The sequence below is a fragment of the Kogia breviceps genome, chromosome 11 (genome assembly GCF_026419965.1).
Source record: "Kogia breviceps isolate mKogBre1 chromosome 11, mKogBre1 haplotype 1, whole genome shotgun sequence".
Lineage (NCBI taxonomy): Eukaryota > Metazoa > Chordata > Mammalia > Artiodactyla > Physeteridae > Kogia > Kogia breviceps.
In genome coordinates, this window is record NC_081320.1 from 8015900 (window position 1) to 8039207 (window position 23308).

At 44.3% G+C, this 23308-nt stretch overlaps 1 protein-coding gene across 5 annotated transcripts in view; it reads left to right on the forward strand.

The window, feature by feature from the left end:
• The first annotated feature begins 5360 nt into the window (after positions 1-5360).
• Positions 5361-23308, forward strand: part of MGAT4A (alpha-1,3-mannosyl-glycoprotein 4-beta-N-acetylglucosaminyltransferase A) — a 105375-nt gene continuing 87427 nt past the window's right edge. For 2 of the 5 annotated variants that reach the window (XR_010835354.1, XM_067007135.1), the window contains exons 1-3: positions 5373-5482; positions 9857-10186; positions 10905-10931. Coding sequence is in view for 4 of the 5 variants with exons in the window: in XM_067007135.1 (XP_066863236.1) it covers positions 10093-10186; positions 10905-10931 (121 nt within the window). In the remaining variant the exon portion in view is untranslated. Of the gene's footprint in view, positions 5483-9856; positions 10187-10904; positions 10932-23308 lie in introns of all 5 variants that reach the window. The other 3 variants (XM_067007137.1, XM_059078500.2, XM_067007136.1) reach the window with 3 other exon arrangements.

Sequence of the window (23308 nt, forward strand, 5' to 3'; positions counted from 1 at the left end):
ATGGTCCCTGACCTCAAACAGTGTAACAGCTGAATGAATGAGGCAGATAAGTCAGCAGACGATTATATCTGTGCTGCCCAGCTTTTCTTTTCACGAAATAAAACACAGAGAAACCAATATTCATCATGGGCCCCCAGCCTGCTTGTAGCTGGAAGGTTCCAGCTGCCCCAGATCTGACCCAACCACTCCAAAGACTGAGAGGCACTGAAGCTTGCCCTTCCTCTAACTAACACCAGCTTGGAAACTCAGGGCGATGCTACAGTGTGATAAATCCACTGGTAGGAGTAGGAACAGAGTACAATGCGTCCCTTTCCCAGTCTTGGGGGAAAGGGAAGGCTTCCTGGGAGGTGGCATCAAGCTGAATCTTGAAGAATGTTAGCTAGCCAATGAGGACGGTGGGGTGGGGCTGGGGAGTGAGTTGCCAGAGGCAACAGGATGTGCCATTTGGTGGTTGGCAGGGAACGAACGGTTCAGGACGGCTTGGCTTGGCTTGAGGGGCAGAGGCTAGAATGTGGCTCTAGTGGCAAGCAGGCGTGAGATGAGGAGGGTCTTGGGTGTCCCTCCAACCAGACTGTGAACTCCTTGAGGGTTAAGACCGCATTTTCAATTCTGTGTCTTCTAAACTGCTGATCACCTAAGGGCTCCATACAGCATCAGTGTTTGATAGAAAAGTCTCTCTTTACTAGTGACAGCATCGTGTTGGCTGACACGAGACATGTGAACAAGTCTCTCTTAAGAGCGATGTGAATGAGAAAGGTGTTTTCTACAGTTTGTGTTAGTCCCACTGGAGCAGAAAGATCTGACAGGCTCCATTCCCTCTTGTTTCCAGGACAAGCTCTGGTTTCTCTTTAAAGAATGCCTGAAGTGGTTTTTTATTCTGACACTGATTTGGTTACTTAGGCATTGTCTTGAGCCTCCCATGCCTTTTCTATCCTCTGCTGTGTGATGTCAGAGCTGGGAGTGAGCTGGCTGCAGTTGCTGGGCTTCCTGGAACTGGCTTTCTGTTAATATCTGCCCATAGGAGGCAATGGTTGGAGACTAGAAGGCAGAGGAAGGAGAGAAGCTTCCTGCTTCTGGAAGTTGCTGGCAACAGTTGCACAAACAGTGGGGGTGGGGTGATTCCTGTCTCCAGCCGCCCAGGCTAAGGCAGCATCTTTTCAAGGTTCCAGACCAATAGCAACAGTTCTCCAATAGTGCATCAGCAGATGCAAGCTCCAGGTGTCCACCCAGGGGCACTAGCAGTCTCTGATCCTTGGGTATCCATCCTGCATTCTCTTTGTTCTTCATGTCCCTTCTTTCTTCATTCAGCCCTTCCAACACCTTTGCAAGCAATCTCCTGTATAATATTCCCTCCATCCAAAATACCTAGGATAGTTTCCTTCCTTCCCTCCCTCCCATTTTTCTTTCCTCCCTCCCCCCTTTTTCTCCCTTTCTTCCTTTCTCTTTCTTCCTTCCTTTCTTCCTTCCTGCCTGCCTTCCTGCCTCTTCCTTTCTCTCTCCCTTCCTTCCTTCCATCCTTCCTTCCTCTCTCTCTCTCTCTCTCTCTCTCCTCTCTTTCTTTCTTTCTTTCTTTACTCCTGGTCCATGGCAGATACAGACACATACTTGTAGAGTTATGTTCAGTTGCTATAAAAGAGGGTACAGAAACACTAGGTCTACGAAAAAGATGACAGAGGTTATGTTGTCCTGATACCCAGAAGTCCAGTGGCCTGATAGTTGGCAATCGTGGTCCTGGGTGTATTACTTGAGTGAAGGTTTTTATCCTGTTTGAAATGTATTGATGGAGTAGCACAGTTGTGCTGCTTAGATTGGTTTCATGCATGGATGGATTTCAGACGCAGGGCTGTTGATCCAGCATCTTTTCCAAGTACCGAATTCACAGAGGAAGAAAAAGAAAAGAAGAAAGTGGACAAGGCTCTGAAATTCTCCAGCACAAACTTCTCTTCCATCATATGCCTTTGGAGTATACATCAAATAGAATAAAACCAGTGAGTCAGCCTCAGTGGCGTGGCTAAGGCACTTAGTAGGGAAGAGTGATCCCTCCAAGCCTCCTAGACTTCCTGCCACGTGGCATCGCCGAGGGCGCTCGTTCCCAGTAAGGTGGTTGGATTCTCTTTTGTTTGGGGGTTTTCTTGAAAAATTTTTGCAATGTCTTATATACATATGTAAACACCACTGGCCACAACACTCCAGTATGGTAAGGGCTTATAATTCCATAATCACGTGGCCACACAGCCTGGCTTTTGTCTGAATAACCTGATAGGTACACCTACCCCAATTGTGTGAATGTGAACGAATAAGAAAGGCATCTTTCAGGGGTTCTTTCACAAAGAGATGAGAGAAGGTGTGGGGAGAAAGTGTAAAAATGAAAACTGAAAAATAATTTAGCTCTCTGCTATCCTTCATCTGGATAAACCTTAATGTCCACCTAGAGCTCAATATTTAACGGGGTGGTTGGTTCTATTTGAGTTCTCCCATTAATTTCTTGGACCTCATGTGCCCTGTCTGATTACACAACAGAAATACTGTGTACCTGTGTCTGAAACACTCTGGTTAACAAAGAGTTAATATGCTCTTACTGTAGCCCACCCTGGTCCTAGTTCCCCTCTAACTTCTAGACTAAAGGGATAGAACACACCATTTATCCAGTAAAATGGGAGGGCTCCTACCACCTCTACATGAGCCATTAAAAAACAAACAGGAGTGTGATGTGGTGTGATTCCTCTTGAAGCCTTTACAATGGAAAAAAAATCCCATTTGAGCCAGTAGCCAAGAAACCAGAATCAGGACGTTTAACAACACTCATCAATGATGCAAGTTTGATTGTTCATGCATGGAGGGGACTGGAGCAGGAAAGAACTAAAGATCATGTGTTTGATTTCTTAGAAGTTGATTGCTTCAGGCATGGTCCCCACCAACAACGACTCCCCATCAAAGTGATAAAAGGAAAAGATTAGCTTCCTGTGTATACTCTGTTTTTAGGTCAGATGTCACCTCCAGGAAGCCTTCTCCACCCTTGAGAATCTGATTGAGGGTCCATCCTATCTTCTGTCCTGGTAGCTTGAGTGTGTGGTGCTGTCTGTGGTCTACTTCCTTACCCACCTCTCCCACTAGTCGGTGAGCATCCCTGGGTAGGCACCGGCTGCCTCTGCACATCTTAGGCACTCCAGAAACATCTGTGGAAAGAACAGCCACCACATCACAGTTTTGTTGGAGACGGAGCATAGAACGGTGAAGTTACAGGCAGAACTTCTAGCCTAAGTCCCTCCCCAGTTTCCACTGACTGTGTGAACTTAAAGGCCAGGATAAGGCAGAAAGAGAAGGTGCAGAATAACGGAGCTAGAGAATCATTGCGGAAAAGATAAAAAAAGAGAAAAAGAACTAGACTGGACTCAGTGGGGTTAGGAACCCCTTTAATTGTTTATTAAACAAGTTCCACGGACACAGTCGGCAAATCCAGGATCGTATGCTCTGCAAAGTGAGGGTGAATGATCAATCCATTCCAACCCATACCTTGGCATATATCGCATGCTGTTCCGACTTCTTAGGACAACGAACTGAAATCCAGGCTTTCCAGAGCTAAAACGTGATTGGTTTGTGACAAGTTTAACTGTATCACCAGATTTCTTCCAAAACCTGTCCTGCTGCCAGATGGAGTAGCAACAAACGATCAAGAAGGCCCCCTAAGGAAGGCAGTTCTGTTTTTCCTGCTTTTTGTCTTCTGCTGTGGGTTCACCACTAACCCTCTTCCAGGGGGAGTTCTGCCATCTATATCCTGAATAAGCCCATTGAGTCTGTAGTTGAAGCTTGTCCTTTGCAGCTTTCCTTTCTCTCTGACATATGCCTCCGCTTATAGAATGTTTGTGAATGCTTTCATTTCCTTCCCTCACTGAGAGAGAAAAAATGGAGAAAGTGGAGAGAAACACATCTTTTTAATATTCATCCACTCAACAACATCTTGTCAATTGCTGAAGGTGTTAAGCAGAGAGGTACAGGAACGGTGGAGGGGCTCTGGAGTCAAACTGACCTGGGTTTGAATTGTGGTTCTATCATTTACTAGTACCTACATTACTATTTGTATCAGTTTGTATGGTACTACTGTTTGTACTATTAACGTGTCAGGGCCTCCAGTTTCTTCCTCTGTAGAATGCAAATAGGAGCTACCTGGGCTATTTGGTTTTTTGTCCAGTCTCGTGGACCGGGCTCTGTCAAATGGTAGTGCTTTCTTCATCTGCAAGGAAATTGCTTGCCTGTCATTGAGCACTGTAGAACAAGGAGGGCCTAGGGCTTTCCATTCCCAAGAGATATTTCAGGCAAGGTGTATCAAACAATGTATCAAAGGTTTTATCCGAGAGTGGTTTCAGCCTTTATTACTTACATCTGGTCATGAAATTGTTGCCAGTTTGCTACTAGGAAATGTCTTTGTCATAGATTACAGGAAATCTGGCCCTCAGGCCAGTTACTAACCCAAGTCACAGTACATACAAGATATTAATAAAAACTGGGGCAGACCACTCGGGCTTTCTATAGATGATTATCTATTTGGTTCCAAAGTTAACCTCCAACTTTATGAAATGGTGATTGATTAGGACATGTGGCTCAGGAGAAAGCGGCAGGACAGCGTGGTGTAGTGGAAAAAATCAGAGGCTTTAGCACCCAAACGATCTGCATTTAAATCCTAATTTATATTATCTTCTTCCCAGTCGCTTAAGCTAGTCCTTCTCCCTAAGTCCTGGTCTCCTCATAGGTAAACTGGGGATAACGATGCCTATCGCTGGGGATGTGGCGAGAGCCAGAGACATCGGTGAGGTGCCTGGACGCGCCGGGCCTCGGAAGCTCTTGCTGGATTAGGTCGGGAGCCGCCCCGGGACCTGTCACCGGGAATGCCTCCCTGGCAGGATGGCGGGGACGGGACCCCAGCTGGGGGTAGGGGCTGGGGCTGGGGCACCCCGGGTGGTCGGGTCGAGCCCCAGGCGGAGGCTGGGGGTTCCCCGGGGCCTTTTGTTGGCAGCCTGAGCGGCCTCCGCTCACACGCCCGGGAGGATTAAACCAGATGTGGCGGCCGGGCGACGCCGAGCGCTCAGAGGCCGAGACCGGAGACCCAGAAGCCACTCCAGACCCCGCGGTGACGATAAATGAAGCGGGGGAGATCTCACGAGAATGGTACAGGCTGCGAGACGGCGCCCCTAAATGACAGCCGGGCGGGCCTCTGGCAGGCGGCTCGGCCGCGCGGGGGCGCCCGGTGGACGGCGCGCAGCACCGGCGGCCAATGGCTGGCGGGGTCGCGGGCGGGGCCGGGCGCGGGGGCCGCAGCGCTCCAGCGGCGGGGCGGAGCCAGGCGGGGAGGCGGGGCGCCCGGCAGCAGCGGCGGCGGCCACAGCAGCCTCCGCGGCGGCCGCGGCAGGACTGGCAGCGCTGGTGGCGGGTGAGGGGCTGGCGGCGGCGGCGGCGGCGACGACGGCGGCGCGCCGGCAGCTTCGAGGTGGTGTGCAGGGAGGCTGCGCGGAGGGCGCGGGGTTGAGGGGCGGCCCCGGGCGGCCCCGGGTCGCGGGAGATCCACCTGCTGGTAACGGAGCAGCCTGCGCCGCGGCCCGGCCTGGAGCTCGTGCGCCTCCGGCTGCTGCGGTGCCGGCTCTGGGCGCGGGCGGGCCGGGCCTCGGGGCGGGGCGCGGGCCGGGCTGCCCTCGGTTCGCCGTCATCCCCACTCCACCGCCGCCGTAGCCCCGGGGTGCTGCGCGCTCTCGGGGTGGCCGGCCGGGCGCCTGGTGCTTTCTCGGCGCTCCTACGCGCGACGGGGCTTGTCGACTTCGGGGCAAAGTGGAAGAAAGTGGGGGTTTGGGGATGCAGAGGGGGAGAGAGAGTTGCCCACAGGACCTGCTGCCCCAGGGCGCACGCCTGTCCGGGAGTCGGCAGCGTCCCGGGGCTGCGGGGCAGGTGCGGCGGGGTCGAGGCGGCCCGGGCGCAGGGGCTGGGGCTGCTGCCGCTGCCGGGTCGGCGAGGCGTGCACAGTCCTGGCGAATTTTCCTACAAAGTCAAGACCCCGTCGGTCCTCTGTGCAAGCGCACCCCCATACCCAGGCCTCAGTTCCCCCTTAACGAGGAAGCTGCAAGTGGGACCCTCGGGTTGGGGCCAGGTGATTCCACTGAGTGTACCCGGTGACAGCGCGAAGGCGTGTTTTATGAGCTGGCAGTCAGACCACTCGCGCGCCCGCTTTTTATTTCTCGCAGCGTGTGTTTCTCTGGAGCCCGTTCATTGCTTACAATCCGAATTGCGAAATATAAGCAGGCGCAGTGCATGTTTTCAGTGCTTTCCATATATTTTGCTGTTGTGCTTTTGCTGTCGGACGACTTCTGATAAAATAGAATGACAATGTCGTTCGTTCGAACCTAAATTTAGAAGTGAATAATATACGTTTAGTGGTTTATATTTCTTTTTCTGAATGTTTAAAAAATAAAGTTCCATTAACAGGTTATCCTAACAAAGGTTTCTTTGGCCCACACGTGTAATCTGAAAACGCACAGGACGATGAAATTATGTAAGCTGTATTGACGAAAAATAGAAATCCTTTTATAAACGTATAACCAGTGAATTTTAACATAATTGCGGTGTATAAAGTTGTAGGGCTCACATCACGGATTTCATGATGGTGCCTTTCCTTCAGGCATCTCTGTCCTGTCTGTGGGATGGTAATTAAGCCATATGTTAAGTGTTTTCGGCCATAGAACATATTGACTATTTCAGAGAACACTTTAAAATCCAACAGAGGTTATGTATCTAATAATAATGTAAAGGACTGCAGCCCTTAAAGGACTGTTAATAAAACGGATTTTTCAGTGTGAGATCTAGAGTTGAAAGTTCCATACAGCTTTGTCAGGATGGAGAAGATGACCAGTAACTTTAGCCACTGCCTTTTTTGTTGTTAAGAATTCAGATGTGTTAAGTGATAGTCACAGAGAGTGTCAAGGTGTTAGATTGAAATTTTTACAAATGTGGACAGTGATGAAAAATATGGGTTACTTCTTCTCTTGCTTTAGGTAGTCAGTCAATCCAAAGGGCTCTTGGCTGTCCAGCCTCACCTCTCCTGTTTTGAGAGCATGGGGGTCATTAACTACACGCTTGTTCTGTGTAGTTAAACTTCATTAGTGTGGAAACCCTAATTAAAAATGTATGATGACATTCTTCCTGAGTAAAATGCTCTTGTATTTCTCTTGCAGAATTTCAGGTCTTATTTGTTGGCAGAGTTCATTATAAGTATTTTCTTCAAACCAGAGATTAATTACTTCCTGGATCCAATATTTAATATTCCTTATGTTTTTCCCGTTACCAATACTATGTAGTCTACTTTGATTATAGCGTTCATTCACTTTTACTTGTCTCTCTACCCATTTATACTGAATTTTATGGGATTTATTTGTACTTAATAAAACTATGTTTCAAAATATCCTTTATTTTCTGATTCTCTGCTTCTCAACTTCCCCATGATTATTGACTGAATGTCTACTATAATAACCTGTGTACTTTTAGTTCTTTTACCAGGACAGAATCCTTCTTGAAGTAAGGTAGGGCTAAGGATATAGCAATAGAAAGTTATATGAATTTTTATATGATGCCACAACAGGATTAAAATTCCAGGTTACATAATTCACTGAGTTATCCCTTCTCTTTTTATAATCAGAATTCATTATCAAGTGCTTATTGATATAAGACAATATATTAGGCACTTTAAGGAAATGAGTTGAAATTCTAGGATTTCACCATGAAGACTGTTGACATGGATATGTTAGAAGGTGAATAACTTTGGTTTTAGAAAATTATCGTAATTTGAACGTGAGAATGTCTTTGGAGTTCTTTGTTTGTGGAGACTAAGGGGAGGGGAGTTCAGTGCTTCTAGAATATTAGACCACAGAGCTGCTGGCCAAGGAGGATTAACAGGCTGCCTGGGTGTGAGTGTGGCGGGGGAGGGCCTAGCCCAGGGTTCAGGAAGTGAGAAATTCGTTTCAAGTTTTAAGTTGAAACTTTGAAATTTCTTGTGAATTTTGCTATTCCGTAATAGATCCATACTGGTTGTAGAGTATAATTATTTTTTTAAATTCACACTTAATCTGTTGGATAAAGGTAACACCCCGGGATGATTCTCTAGTGTAACCTGAGACTTGGAATATCCCTGGTGCTTCTAGGGGCCCCGGTGCAGGTGACCTAGTTTGAGAGGCAAAGGGTGGGAGATGAGGACTTGGACTTTGGAGTCATGCAAATTAGGGTTCTGTCTCTGGGTTCATTTTTTTGTGTGTAAAATAGGGTCAGCAATGCCTGCCTCACCGGAGTTAAAGATTGAAGATTTAGAACGTGTGAGGGACACATAGGAAACCCTCAATGAGTTGTAGTGTCTGTCATTCTTACTGTTAATCCTGTGCCCTAGTGATATCTTTTTTCACTAGTGGAGGTTTCTAGCAACATCACTTTTACAAACCAGCTGAGATGGTAGTTTCTTAATTGCCTACAAATGGCCGCGTTAATCAGCTGCCCTCTTCGCCATAGGGAATTGTCCCTTGGGCTTCCCAGGCGTTTTTGGAGGTGCATTAACTCACCCCACTGGAGTGTCACTTAGTGGATTGCCAAGTGCATCTCGTGGTCCCCCTGTGGCCACCAGGAATCGATGCACATCTTGTCGTGACTGATACGCCCTGAGGGAATGAGACCGGCTGTGCACAGAGCCACCTGAACCAGTGACTGGCTGCAGGTTTTTCATTTGGTTTTATTTTTTAACACAGTTAACATTTATTGAGAACCTATTAGGTGCTAGGTGACTATGCTTAAGTACTTCTCAGGACATGATTTCATTCTGTTTTCTGAACGGCTTTGCTAGATGGGAGGTGATCTCCAGATTTTCTGAGTTAAAGCAATGCTAAGTGATTAGTCCTGGGTCCTATGGTATCCTGGTTGGATTGCCGCATTTTCTAAATGCTGGAATAGTCCCAGTTTACACCCGGGGAGTAGGTTAATCGTTGGAAAAACGACATTTATTTTACGATGATGATCAACAGCAATCATGACTGTAACCTTTTTATTATTTATGAGAACAGGAGGATCCAGGACAGGTAGTTTTCTCATTTTATGGATGAACCGCAAAGCCAAGGTAAGTGACATGCCTGAAGTCACGCAAGCAGGGATGGAGCTGGACCTAGGACCTAGGGCTTTTGACCCTCATAGGTTGTAGTCTGTCCGTTTTCTTTAAAAAATTTAAAAATCATCTATTATTGTGCAACAGGAGGATCGCAGAGAGTGAAGATTATGTTACTCAGGAACCATTGTGTGATCAGTAGAGTTCTGAGCTTGGAATCTGTGACTTATTATTCAATGAGCCCCACCACTTCCCCCTTTAAATAGGTAACCGTAACTCTGTTTCCACAGGCAAAAACCAAACCAATGAGGAGGGAGTATAGTTGGAAGCTTTATTCCCTGGAGAAGAACCATATCATTCTAGTGTATTAAATGTCATTTGGATACGGGGGTCATCTTTACAGATACAGTTTAGCCCAGCCAAAAATCTGTTTATAACAGTAACTGAGGGCTTCCCTGGTGGCGCAGTGGTTGAGAGTCCGCCTGCCGATGCAGGGGACACGGGTTCGTGCCCCGGTCCGGGAAGATCCCACGTGCCGCGGAGCGGCTGGGCCCGTGAGCCATGGCCGCTGAGCCTGCGCGTCTGGAGCCTGTGCTCTGCAACGGGAGGGGCCACAGCGGTGAGAGGCCCGCATACTGTAAAAAAAACAAACAAACAAAAACAAAACAGTAACTGATAAATGAAACTAATATTTTGCATCACTGAGCAAGTTGTTCTTTCTCTTTTCCCCCTGAATAGGAAGAAAGAAGCCTGCAACATCCACCTACGAAGACCGTGCAGACAGTCCTGAATAGTAATTGTGGATGGTGTGGCTGCCGGGCTGCTGCTGCCAAGCATCTGACATGAACCTCTCCTATTGATTGTTTTGATTGGCCCAGAGCCAGGAGTACTGGATTCACCCTGACTTCAGGGTAAAAAGAAACAAGTCTTGGTTATCATCGTAAACATATGAACCAGTGTGATGGTGAAATGAGATGAGGCTCCGAAATGGAACTGTAGCCACTGTTTTAGCATTTATCACTTCGTTCCTTACTTTATCTTGGTATACTACGTGGCAAAATGGGAAAGGTAAGGAAAACATCTCCAGAAATATGCATGGCATGTAGTAGGTTTTTTGCTTTGTCAATGGTGCGTGCATGCTCGAGTTAAATGCCCCCACAATCTGCATGTTGCATGCTATCTGCTGGCGGCCTGCCAGTTTCTTTCTGACACAAAAATGAAGCAGTATTCTTGGACGGAGGAGACAGAATTTCTCATTTGAATGGGGTTTGTTTTGTTTTTGAGTTCTTGTAATTGCACTTGGAGAAACATGCTCATCAGTGGTTTATATTATAAATGGCAGCCAAGTCGAGTAATAAAGACTTTTGTTTGGGCATTTTATTTTTTATTATTAAACATCATAAATATTTAATAAGCTTCCTTGCACCGGATGTTGTATAAAACACTTAAAAGGACAGTCGGGCGCCTTCATGAAATTTACATGCTGATTATAGGAATGATTTGGTGCTGTGTAGTTAATGATTTAACCAGCATGTGTTGACAGATTGCTCTTTAGGCAAAAGTAATTTTGAAGTAAGTGAGGAGAAATAGTGATGTGAAAATTTTAAAAGTTTAAAAATTAATTTTGCTAAGACTATCAAACTGTGTTTCTAAGGAGGTTTGTCTTTTTAGCGATTAGAAGTATATTCAGGGCTAATGCATTTCTTTGCTTTTTTTGAAGAGAAAATATTTACAGTAAATTCCTACCCCTACTTTTTACCTGTCTCCTTTCCTTATATTAATCTAGGGAATATTGATGGCGAGAAGAATGGAGGTGAGTATTGTATTTGGTTTGTTGGAGTCAAGGTAGACTAGTAATTGTCACCTGGTTATTGGAAGGTGGTGTTGCTGGCATTATTTTATTGACTTGTATGAAAGTAACTGAAAAGATGTGTTCACGACTTAATTTTTCTCTGGTGTGTGTATTGATATGTATATATCTGTGTGAGTATATGTGTATATATGAAATAAGTTGATGTAAGTGGGAAAACGTGTTCTGTGCTTTGAGCAAGTATAGTATTGTTTTCCTCTTTTTCTCTGAGTTGGACTCTGATTTCGGAAGGAACTGATTGGGGAAAATGAATGAAATACTTGCTGAAGACCTTTCTTCTTTGCAGACAAATATATACATTTTAGATTTCATTTTTTAATCGTACCAAAAGGAGAAGACTGACTTAAGAGGAACTTTGAGTAGTGAATCAAACTATTGCTTGTCCCTGACATGACCAGAACAGATGACTTGGCCTTAAAAGGCTACTTAGGAAATAAGAGAATTGACCCTAAGAAGAGTATATGGATTTTTTTTCTTACCAGAAAACTTATCTATTCAGAGAGTTATAGTAACAGAAACTTGACCCTTTTTACTGTGTCTTATTTAAAGGATTAAAACTTGTGGAATCTCCATTCCTTTTATCTTGTTTCATATGTAAAGCTCTTATAAGCATTATTTTTTTGTGTGTTGTCTTTAAAATCAAAATTAATTTCAAAATTAAGATCCTTTCACCATGTAGTATTACAGATACACACAGAAAGCCTCTTCTCTTTGATTATCACTCTTTGAACAGTCTGTAATCCTTCTGTGCATACTTTTCTGCTCTGTTTTTTCTGCTTAGAGTTTTGTCCAGACCCTTTCAGGTATCAACAGAGGTCTCCTGTCGTGCTAATGTAAAATCCCCTGTGCTTTAATGCCATCGTTTATGTAACCACTCTAACTGCTGAGCATTTGGATTCTTTCTAGATCATTCTGGCAGTCAGCCTGGATTTTCCAGAGCCAGCCTCATTTCAGATATTCAATTCTTAGATGCTCATAAACCACGTGCTCTGCTTTTTATATTGAAAGCATGGTTTCTGTAATCACCTATGTTTCTGGACTCATAATTTCTATTTTTCATTCATTCATTGGTCCCTTTCATGTACCTGTCCTGTGCCTAGCACTGTGTTATATGCTGTGAATATGAAAAGGAAGAAAACACTTCACACCTTTGGGAAGCTCAAGGACCAGTAGGGGAAGATGCAAGTAAAAAAAAATGTGATACCATCAGATAGACTAAGATAGAAGCAGTAACAGAGTGCTGTGGTTGTGCTGTTATAAGCATATTATATGTTATATATATTGTCTCATTTAATTCTCATAATGACCTCGGGAGGTATTATTATCCCCTTTCTGTACATGAGGAAACCAAGGCAGAGTGGTAGAGAAACTTGTCAAGATCATACATTAAGGGGAAGAGTGAAGTTTAAGCTCAATAAAGCTGGTTCAGAGATTATGCTCTTAGCTATTGGTCTACTGTCCAGAAGAGCAGAGACCAGGCAGAACAGGGGACAGTGGGCATGTCAGGTGGAGTAGGTTGCTGTGCATCCATGAACTTCTGCAAGGGTGTAGAGCATTCGTGCTTTGGAATTATGAGGTGCTCATTGTGACTGGCACGTAGGATTCCAGGACCGTCCCAGGGTTTAGCTGGTAATCCCGGTGCAGTTCCTATCATGTTTGTTATAGGTCTTCATTTACTACTTGGAAGAATACATGACCCGGTCCACGAGGATTGGCGTAAGTTGAGGAGGATGTCAGGAACCCAACCAGGAAAGCTGGAGTTCAGGCCAGGGTGCAAGTTTCTGCAGGGTATACAGGATTCTCATATAAAAATTAGGCAGGATTCCAACTGTGTGGAAAGCACAGGTTGGGAAAGTTGTAAGCAGGTGTGACAGTGGGACAAGGGTAAATTACACGTCTTACTTGGGTGTGTGTGGCGGGAGTGGGGGGAGGGTTCTCCTAATGAACTTCCTGCTTTGGTCAGGCACAATCCAGAAACTGGGCAACACCAGGCAAGCAATCTTAGATGCCTGTCCTTAGGGACAGCTAACATTCATGTACATGTTTCTGTGTGGACACGTGTTTTCTTTTCTCTTGGTTATCTACCTAGGAGTGGAATTGCCAGGTCATGTGGTAACTCTGTATTTAATCATCTGAGGAGCTGCCAGGCTGTTCTCCAAAGTAGCTGGACCATCATGCCTTTCTTCCAGCAGGGTATGAAGGTTACCATTTCTCTGCATTCTTGGTGACACATGTTATCTGGCTTTTTGATTCCACTCATCCTAGTAATGGTGAAGTAGTAGATCATTGTGCTTTTTATTTGTATTTCTAATAATGTGTAGCATCTTTTTATGTACTTATTAGCCATTTGTGTATCTTCTTCAGAAAAAATGTCTATTCAGGTTCTTTGCCTAGTTGAAAAGAATTTTTTAACTATGAAGTTGTAAGAGTTCCTTATATATTCTAAGGCAAAAATACAGCAAGGGTAGTTGGATCAACCACCTTTATACCTAGTATGAAGGTTAAAAGACAAAACTAGTAAAATCATATAACTATAAATAAAAATGAATAAATACACATATACACACAAAAATTAATTAAGGGATACACAAAATAAAAATATGTTAAAGATGACATCCAAAACATAAAATGAGGGGGGGGCGTAAAAATGTAGTGCTTTTAGAACGTGCTTAAACTTAAATGACCATCAACTTAAAATAGATAGCTATATACATATGTTGTTATAGAAGAACCTCATGGTAACTACAAACCAAAACCTGATAATAGACGTTAAAAATAACAGAGGAAGGAATACAAACATAATATTGAAGAAAGTAGTCAAATCAGAAGGGAAGAGAGCAAGAGAAGAAGAGAGGAACAGAGAAGACCAATAAAAATAACCAGGGGAGGGCTTCCCTGGTGGCGCAGTGGTTGAGAGTCCGCCTGCCGATGCAGGGGACGCGGGTTCGTGCCCTGGTCCGGGAAGATCCCACATGCCGCGGAGCGGCTGGGCCCGTGAGCCATGGCCGCTGAGCCTGCGCGTCCGGAGCCTGTGCTCTGCAACGCGAGAGGCCACAACAGTGAGAGGCCCGCGTACCGCAAAAAAAAAAAAAAAAAAAAAAAAAAAAAAATAACCAGGGGAAAAAAATTAACAAAATGGCAGTATGTACATACCTGTCAGTAATTTCTTTAAATGTAAAGGGACTAAACATTCCAATCAAAAGACATAGGGTGGCTGAATAGATAGAAAGGCAAGACTCATATATACACTGCCTATTAAGAGACTCACTTTAGATCTAAAGACACACACATAGGCTGAAAGTGAGGGGATGGAAAAAGGTATTCCGTGTAAATGGAAATAGAAAGCTGGGACAGCTTTTTATTTAAGCATACTTAAATTAAACTTTAAAACAAAGACTGTAACTAGAGCAAAGAAAGACATTACATAACGATAAAGGGATTGATCCAACAAGAAGATATAACACTTGTAAACATGTATGTACCCAACATAGGAGCACCTAAATACATAAAGCAAATATTAACAGACATAAAGGGAGAAATTGACAGTAATACAACAATAGGGAACTTTAACACTTCACTTACATCAATGGATAGATCATCCAGACAGAGAATCAATAAGGAAACACTGGCATTAAATGGAACATTAGACCAGATGGACTAAATAAATATATATAGGACTTTCAACCCCAAAAGAGCAGAATACACATTCTGTTCAGGTGTGCTTGTAATATTCTGCAGGATAGATCACATGCTAGGCCACAAAAAAAGTCTCAGTAAATTTAGGAAGATTGAAATCATATTAAGCATCTTTTCTGACCACTGCATATGAGACTAGAAATCAACTACAAGAAAGAAAAACTGGAAAAAACCAAATATGTGGAGTCTAAATAACATGCTATGGGTCATTGAAGAAATAAAAGAGGGAATAAAAGTATACTTTGAGACAAATGAAGATAGAAACACAGCATTCCAAGATTTATGGGACACAGCCAAGGCACTTCTAAGAGGGAAGTATATAGCAATACAGGCTTACCTTGGGAAATGATAAAAATCTCAAACAATCTAACCTTACACGTAAAGGAACTAGAAAAAGGGGAACAAAGCCCAAAGTTAGTACAAGTAAGGAAATAATAAGAGTGGAAATAAATGAAGTAGAGATGAAAAGAGCAATGGAAAAGATCAATGAAACTAAGAGCTCGTCCTTTGAAAAGATAAAAAAAATTGTTAAACCTTTAGCCAGACTCATCAAGAATAAGAGAGGGCCCAAATAAATGAAATGAAAAATGAAAGAGAAGTTACAACTGATACCGCAGAAATACAAAATATAAGAGATTACTATGAAAATTTGTACGTCAACAAATTGGACAACCTAGAAATAATGGATAAATTCCTAGAAACATACAGTGTTCCAAGACTGAATCGGGAAGAAATAGAAAATCTGAGCATACTGATTACCAGTAATGAAATTAAATCAGTAATTTAAAAGAACTCCCAAAGAACAAATGTCCGGGACCAGATAGCTTCACAGGTAACAGGAGCCTTTAGCTCCTTGAAGAATGGAGTCTTAATGGACTAATTTCTGTGTGGTATCAGCACTTCTTGTCCCTCTCAGTGGACAGTGCAAGGAAGTGTGTGTGTTTATACCCACATCTGTTATCTATTTCTATATCCATCTGTAAATATTAAAAAAAACCCACCATGAGTTCATACTGGTCCCTCTGATTTTAATCCAGTGCTATAGTGTTCATTCTAGTCTAGTCTAGACATTTCCTTGTCTCCGTAAAAAACATGGCTGTTAGTATCCCAATATAGTAATTATTTGCTCAATCTCAGTGTATACATACATACAGTCTCCTGGTAGAGATATTAAGCATGCTTTATTAGCATTGTCTCATTAGAAGACCACCTAGAGTTTTCTTCCTCTGAGATGAGGGATCTAGGTGAGGACTGTGATCATTTTAGGACAGATCATTCTTTTCTTACTCAGTTTCTTTGTAAGGCCATTGTTCTAATCATCGCCCCCTCCCCCCATTCTTGTAATACTTCTTACTTTGTTTGAAAACTCTTGGGCTTGCACAGAACTACCCGCCCCATTTCTTGGTATACACAGATATCTGTACTTTATAAGGAGACATGCTTATTAGAGGAAACAAACACTCAATTATATTGACAGTCTTCTACTTATTTAAATTAAAAAAAATACCCATATACTTTACCTCTTTTTTTTTTGCATTCCAACCTTTTTCCAAATATTTTTCTCTTTTTAGTAGTATTTCCAAAATACATTTATATCCACTTAATATAATTTTTTTTTCTTCCAGTGTCCACATTGTCACAACTTGTCTACAGGAGGTCCTTTTAAAAAGGCTGTTGTCTTTGTCTCTTTAGAACTCTCCCTGACATCTTTGGAAGCATCCTTGCTTTTTTTTTTTTTTTAAATTTATTAATTAATTTATTTATTTTGGGCTGTGTTGGGTCTTTGTTTCTGTGCGAGGGGTTTCTCTAGTTGCGGCGAGCGGGGGCCACTCTTCATCGCGGTGTGTGAGCCTCACACTATCACGGCCTCTCGTCGCGGAGCACAGGCTCCAGACGTGCAGGCTCAGCAGTTGTGGCTCACGGGCCCAGTTGCTCCACGACATGTGGGATCTTCCCGGACCGGGGCTTGAATCCGTGTCCCCTGCATTAGCAGGCAGATTCTCAACCACTGCGCCACCAGGGAAGCCCCCATCCTTGCTTTCTTAATTCTATTTCCATGCTTGCAGACACATCCTGATTCCCCTCCCCCCCATCAGAAGATGTGGAATTAGTTATGCCTTAAGAGTCCTAGTTCTGGGGCTTCCCTGGTGGCGCAGTGGTTGAGAGTCCGCCTGCCAATGCAGGGGACGCGGGTTTGTGCCCCGGTCCGGGAAGATCCCACATGCCGCGGAGCAACTAAGCCCGTGACCCATGGCCACTGAGCCTGCGCGTCCGGAGCCGGTGCTCCGCAATGGGAGAGGCCACAACAGTGAGAGGCAAAAAGAGTCCTAGTTCCTTTCAGTAGGAATTATATTAGAGACCAAAATTTTGGCGCCTGTGAGGCTCCATGATGGACAAGCGTTGCTGTTGTTCTTAGGAAATGGTCATTGGTTTGGTTTGGTTTTTCCAATTTAACGCATCATGGTGCTGTACCCTACTTTCCTTTCTTTATGAGGTTTTATTGATCACTAAGACTTTGTCCTGTGTTGGTGAGCTCCAGCTCTCTAAAGAGGCGTTCCAGTATGATTGCAGTTTTGTAGGGCAACTGGGCAGCCTGGGACTTGTTACTTAAAGGAGAATGTGAAGTGGGACAGGAAAAGTTTGCCTACAGGTTTCTCTCTTTCTTCACAGGGTGGCAAACGGCCAGATGTTACTTGAATTTACTTACCTCTTTGTTAGTACTGGCAGGCTTCAGTGTAGAGAAACTTCTGTTGGCACCATGATTGCTATTTCAAAGTACTAAAAAACATTTTTGTTTTTAAAACGTCTTCACAAATCCTGTGTATGAGTTACGGAAAAAGGCGGTAAATGTTCCAGGAAATGTAATACCCCCTAAACTGGATGTCTGGTGCCTTGCGTCCATGTGCTAGAGTTTCCCCTGGTACCATGTTGTTCTGTCAGTAAGTCAGTGGAGGTTAAGTTTAAAAACCTGACCTTCAAGATTTGTGTTGTAAAGGTTTTTTTTTTTTTTTGGTTGTTGCCTCTCGTAATTTGAATTTAGCTCAAGTTCCCTCTCTTGTAAGTGCAGCGTTCCTCCGAATCTTTTATCTGTTCCTATTTTTCCCCATTTCACTTTCAGTCAGTGGTAAGGTTCTATTAGTTTGCAAACAATTTTGCAGAGAGATAATGAGACTGATTAGACCTCTGTTATTACTGTGTAGACTGCTGCTGTTTCAGGAGAAATACGCCCCCGGTAGTTTCAAAGAAGATAAGCATAGGGTTGGTATTTGGGGAGGGTAAAGAATACCATTTGGGGCTTCCCTGGTGGCGCAGTGGTTGAGAATCCGCCTGCCGATGCAGGAGACACGGGTTCGTGCCCTGGTCTGGGAAGATCCCACATGCCGCGGAGCAACTAAGCCCGTGAGCCATGGCCACTGGGCCTGCGCGTCCAGAGCCTCCACAGCGGGAGAGGCCATAACAGTGAGAGGCCTGCATACCGCAAAAAAAAAAAAAAAAAAAAAAGAATACCATTTGACGGCCTCATTCAATCCTCACAACAGCTCCAGGGAAATAGATGAGTATTAAATCCCTGTTTGAAGACACATCCCACTCTGTTACCTGACTGGAGAAAGATAGAGTGCAGGGTCGAAGCCCAGGTGTGTCTGATGCCCTGGCTTGGGCTCTCTGAAGCAGACTGCCCACTGCGGTAGAAAAAAAAAGGGTTTCCATAGAGGGGCTTCTGGAAGTCCTATTTTGTTGGTCCCCAAATGTGGCTTCTTCAGATACTTTTTCTAAAACAGTATTTTCTTTGATAGTATTTAATCATGTTCTAGCCCTATTCATTTATTTTGCAATTTTTTTTAAGTATGAAGTTTCCATTTTTAAGAAATTTAGAGGAAAGAATCCAGTTCAGGTGTGATTCTTTTTAGATTAGAAAGTCAGTTCACCCTGCCATTAGTTAAAGGATACTTATAGGTCATGCAAATAATCTGTTGCAAAATTCTCTTTAAATTGAAGTGTCTATGTTATTGGTTGCTGATATTTCTGGAAGAAATGTATGTTGACTTGAGTGATGATGGTGGGATTTTGTTTTGTCACAGAGTAACAACCGTTAAACTGTCTTTCTAGCAACATGTTGCCATAGTTTAAGGTGGATATAACCTTTTCTTTTTCCCAGATACAATTACACAGAATCTTAAACTTTCAGAGTTTAGGTTTATTGCTCTGATGCAGAGGAGGACACATAAATCTAGAGGCTTTTGATTAAAATAAAGCACATAATCAATGACTATATCGAATTTAGTATGTTTCCTTTTATTATGGACCTAAAAGGCAGACTATTTATTTTCAGTGTGCGAACTGAAAGAACCTTGACATTGAGTAAATCACAGAGGAGGATGTCATAGTCTTTTTTTTTTTTTTTTTGTGGTACACGGGCCTCCCACCGTCGCGGCCACTCCCGCCACGGAGCACAGGCTCCGGACACGAAGGCCCAGCCGCTCCGCGGCATGCGGGATCCTCCCGGACCGGGGCACGAACCCGTGTCCCCTGCATCGGCAGGTGGACTCGCAACCACTGCGCCACCAGGGAAGCCCCCAGATGTCATAGTCTTGACTTCCATGTTTTGGTCTATAACAGAGTTGATTAAGGTAAACCTAAGGCAGCAGGCAAAAACATTTATAGGTAGTTAGAAAATGTAGGTTTGCAGTGTGGAACTTAAGTTACTTTGGAACCATTTTCAGTGAGTGAGTTATAATGAAGGTCAGGTGTGTCATGGAATGTGTGAAATTTTTGACTTCTAACAGATGTTTAAATATTTGGATTAAGTCGTAGAGAAGGTCCAGAAAGAACTCCAGAGATTACACATGACCAGCCTTGCTCTGGCAGAGTTGGACTTGATTCCTTTTTAGAAGTGAAAGACAAGGTGAATGTAGAGGTTATTAAACTCTCAAGATGCTGTTGATAGTTTTCTTTTCCTGAGGAATAATGGCAGTGTTATCATTGGGGAAAAATAAGATCCTAGAGATCTTGGTTCTCTTAGGGCTTGTGCTTGGATTTTGGAAAAGTCACTTAAGCTTTCTGGCTTTGTTTGCTTTGGGTTTGGGTTTTTGGTTTTTGCTTTTCTTTTTGCCTCTCATTTCACTGTTAACGATCATGGAGGAATTTTAAAGATTGGGTGAAGTGCTTGAAGGCAACGTGTAGGCAAACAGTTTTTTTGTTTTGTGGGTTTTTTTTCCCCTAAGGACAAAAAGGTGGATCTGCAAATTACAGAGCTTGATGTTTGGGGACAGACATTAGTTGCGTACTTTGAGAGCATGAATATTTATAAAAAGAAGCAGTGATTGCTGGCAGCCAGCAAAAATGAACTAGGATTGTGTCTAGACAATGAGCCTCTTAAAAGGCAAAGACCGTGTCCCCACCCTGCCCGACCCCATTCATTTTTTAAAATTTCAAAGTATACAGAAAATATAATGAATAATATAGAAGTATTTCCCCTAGATTTTTGTATTTACTTCCAGTCTTTTCATTTTTAATAAATGAGACATGGCAGATTTCCCTAAAATCTTTCACCCATTTTTCATCTCTGCCCCCTGCCTTGACTGAGGCAAACCATATCATGTCTGTGTGCTCTTCTAGTCCACTTTTTTTTTTTTTTTTTTTTGCGGTACGCGGGCCTCTCACTGTTGTGGCCTCTCCTGTTGCGGAGCAGAGGCTCCGGAGGTGCTGGCTCAGCGGCCGTGGGTCACGGGCCCAGCCGCTCTGCGGCACGTGGGATCCTCCTGGACTGGGGCACGAACCCGCGTCCCCTGCATTGGCAGGCGGACTCTCAACCACTGCGCCACCAGGGAAGCCCTCTAAGTCCACTTTTCATACATTGATTTATGTATATAAGTATCCACAAATTGTAGGTATGTATGTATGTACATGTATATATCATTTTTTGTGTTTTAAAACATTTAAATAAATCATATTGTGCTCTGTTACAACAGTACTATGCAAGCATTATTCTACATGTATAACAACATCTTGTCTTTTTAAAAAAATAAATTTATTTATTTTTGGCTGCTTTGGGTCTTTGTTACTGCACACAGGCTTTCTCTAGCTGCAGAGAGCGGGGGCCACTTTTTGATGTGGTGCGTGGGCTTCTCATTGGGGTGGCTTCTCTTGTTGCAGAGCACAGGCTCTAGGTTCACAGGCTTCAGTAGTTGCAGCACGCAGGCTCAGTAGTTGTGGTTCACGGGCTTTAGTTGCTCAGCGGCACGTGGTGGGATCTTCCCGGACCAGGGCTCGAACCCGTGTCCCCTGCATTGGCAGGCGGATTCTCAACCACTGCGCCACCAGGGAAGCCCCATAGAAATTTTATTGCTAGTCGATTTTCATTAAGGTCAGACTGTTCCAGGATCACGTATCAGTTGTATGACTATAGATAATATTTTTAATGGACATCATTTATTTCCTCAACAGTTAGGGTGATCATATAATTTATTGTCCAGACTGGGGCACTAGAGAACAATTATTGTTACTAGTAACAGTTAGGCTGGGACAACAGTTGTAATCTGGAACTGTCCCTAAGCAAAGGTAAGTTTGTAGTCGGCCTATTAAAGAAGGGAAGGACAGTGGTAGAAAATGACTGGCCATGTAAGGACAGAACAGGGAAACTGATTTACTCGTGATTGGAAGTGAAGCTCTCAGCGATCAGAATCATTATGAGCCTGTGTGCCTGAGAGCGTGTGATCCAGGGTACTAATCAAACCCCAAGTGGAACCAGCCCAGGGCTGCAATTAATTCCTTAAGAAGGAAGTGTGAACAGGGAGGAGGGGGAGATCGTTCCCCAGGTGTTGGCAAGCTTCTGCTGAAGCAGTAATGAAAGGAAGTTACCTTTCAGTGTGTCGATTGTGATCTAGAAGGTTAATCAACCCTCTTCTCAAGGGAAATAAGCATTGCCCTTTGTGACCTGATTGGATGAAAGAGTAAAGATAACTTGGGTTTCCTTATCAGAAAACTAAGAGATAAGGTAGAAATAGGACACTGCAGACATCCCCCTGTCACCTTCCTTAAGGGAAGTTCCTTCCTGCTTGTGGACTATGCCTCTTGTGTTCTTTTGATAAACTGGCCAGAAGTTAATATGCAAACTATAGGGGAGTAATTGAACAAGGCCCCCACCCCCACCCCGTGAGTCTGACTGCTTACACTGCTTGGTGATGAATTCTGTCTTGAAGGAAATGTACTAACCCCAGTGATAGGATATTGGTGCTTTTTTGCCATGATGCTCTTTGGTTTGTAAGCAGCTTTCTTCAGATTGCTCCTTTTTCTCTCTTCAGCTCAGTTAATTTATTCATTCACGTTATGCTTATTGGGCATATGTACAAGGAACTGTTCCACGAGTCACTGGCAGTATAGTGGTCAACAAGGTAGGTGGTATCCCTGCTGTCATAGAGCCTATTTTCTTTTTTTTTTTTTGCGGTACGCGGGCCTCTCACGGTTGCGGCCTCTCCCGCTGCGGAGCACAGGCTCCGGACGCGCAGGCTCAGCGGCCACGGCTCACGGGCCCAGCCGCTCCGCGGCACGTGGGATCTTCCCGGACCGGGGCACGAACCCGCGTCCCCTGCATCGGCAGGTGGACTCTCAACCACCGCGCCACCAGGGAAGCCCCCATAGAGCCTATTTATCCAGATCTGCAGTGGGGAGGGGGGTTACACAGTAATAGCTGAGCAACTGAACAGCCTAGATGATTTAATGAATAGTGACGGTAGAACACGCTAACGCGACGGGCAGTGACAGAAGGGGGTATGAGGGCTGTTTAGATACAGGTAGTCAGAGAAGGGCTCTCGGAGGAGGTGACAGTTGAATGGAGGCCTAAGTGATAAGAAGCCAGAGAAGCAGGGCCAGAAGTAGAAACAGGAAGTACAAAAGTCAAGGGTGAGCTGTTTCAAAAGACATGTTGGAAGAGCATAAGGAAGAATCAGTGTGGGTGAGGCACAGTGAGAGGCAGGGGGGGTGTCGGGAGTATGGTAGAGATGGTGTCGTGAGTTCTGTGATAAATGCAAGGTGCTCAGGCCAGAGGTAGAAGTGTGCGTGTTGTTGGCATATCGAGGAAACTGAGAGTCATGGGAATGGACGAGTAAACTTAGAGGGCTGAGCCCTGTCACACTCCCATCATTGAGGTCAAGTGGAGGAGGAGAAGCCGTGAAGTAGGAGGAACATAGGGCATTGTTACGCTGAAGAATCACTTGAGGGAAGTGTTTGCCGATGGAGGAAAAAGTTGTCAGTCGGATGAAATGACGCTGAGAGGTCGTGTAAGGTGAGGACAGACCGATTTTACGTACAATTTTAAAGTTTCTCATCCTGACATCTCAGGGGTCTCCAGGATCTAGCTCATCTTCATCTTTTAAGTTATCACTATCCGAATACTTAATATTAACCGAAAATTGTTGTCCTTCTTTACTCTTGCGGATGTTCCTCTCCTACGCCTCTTTGCCACAGCTTTATCTGTTCCGTAGGTTCTGGCTTAAATGACTCAGCAGTCCGACAAGCTCTAGCTGTCCCTTTGACCCTCATGGCACCTCCCTGCCAGTGTGTCAACTCCTGACCTGATCTCAGAACTCAGTACAGAAGTGCCCTCAGCCTCCTAGCAGTGTCTCCCA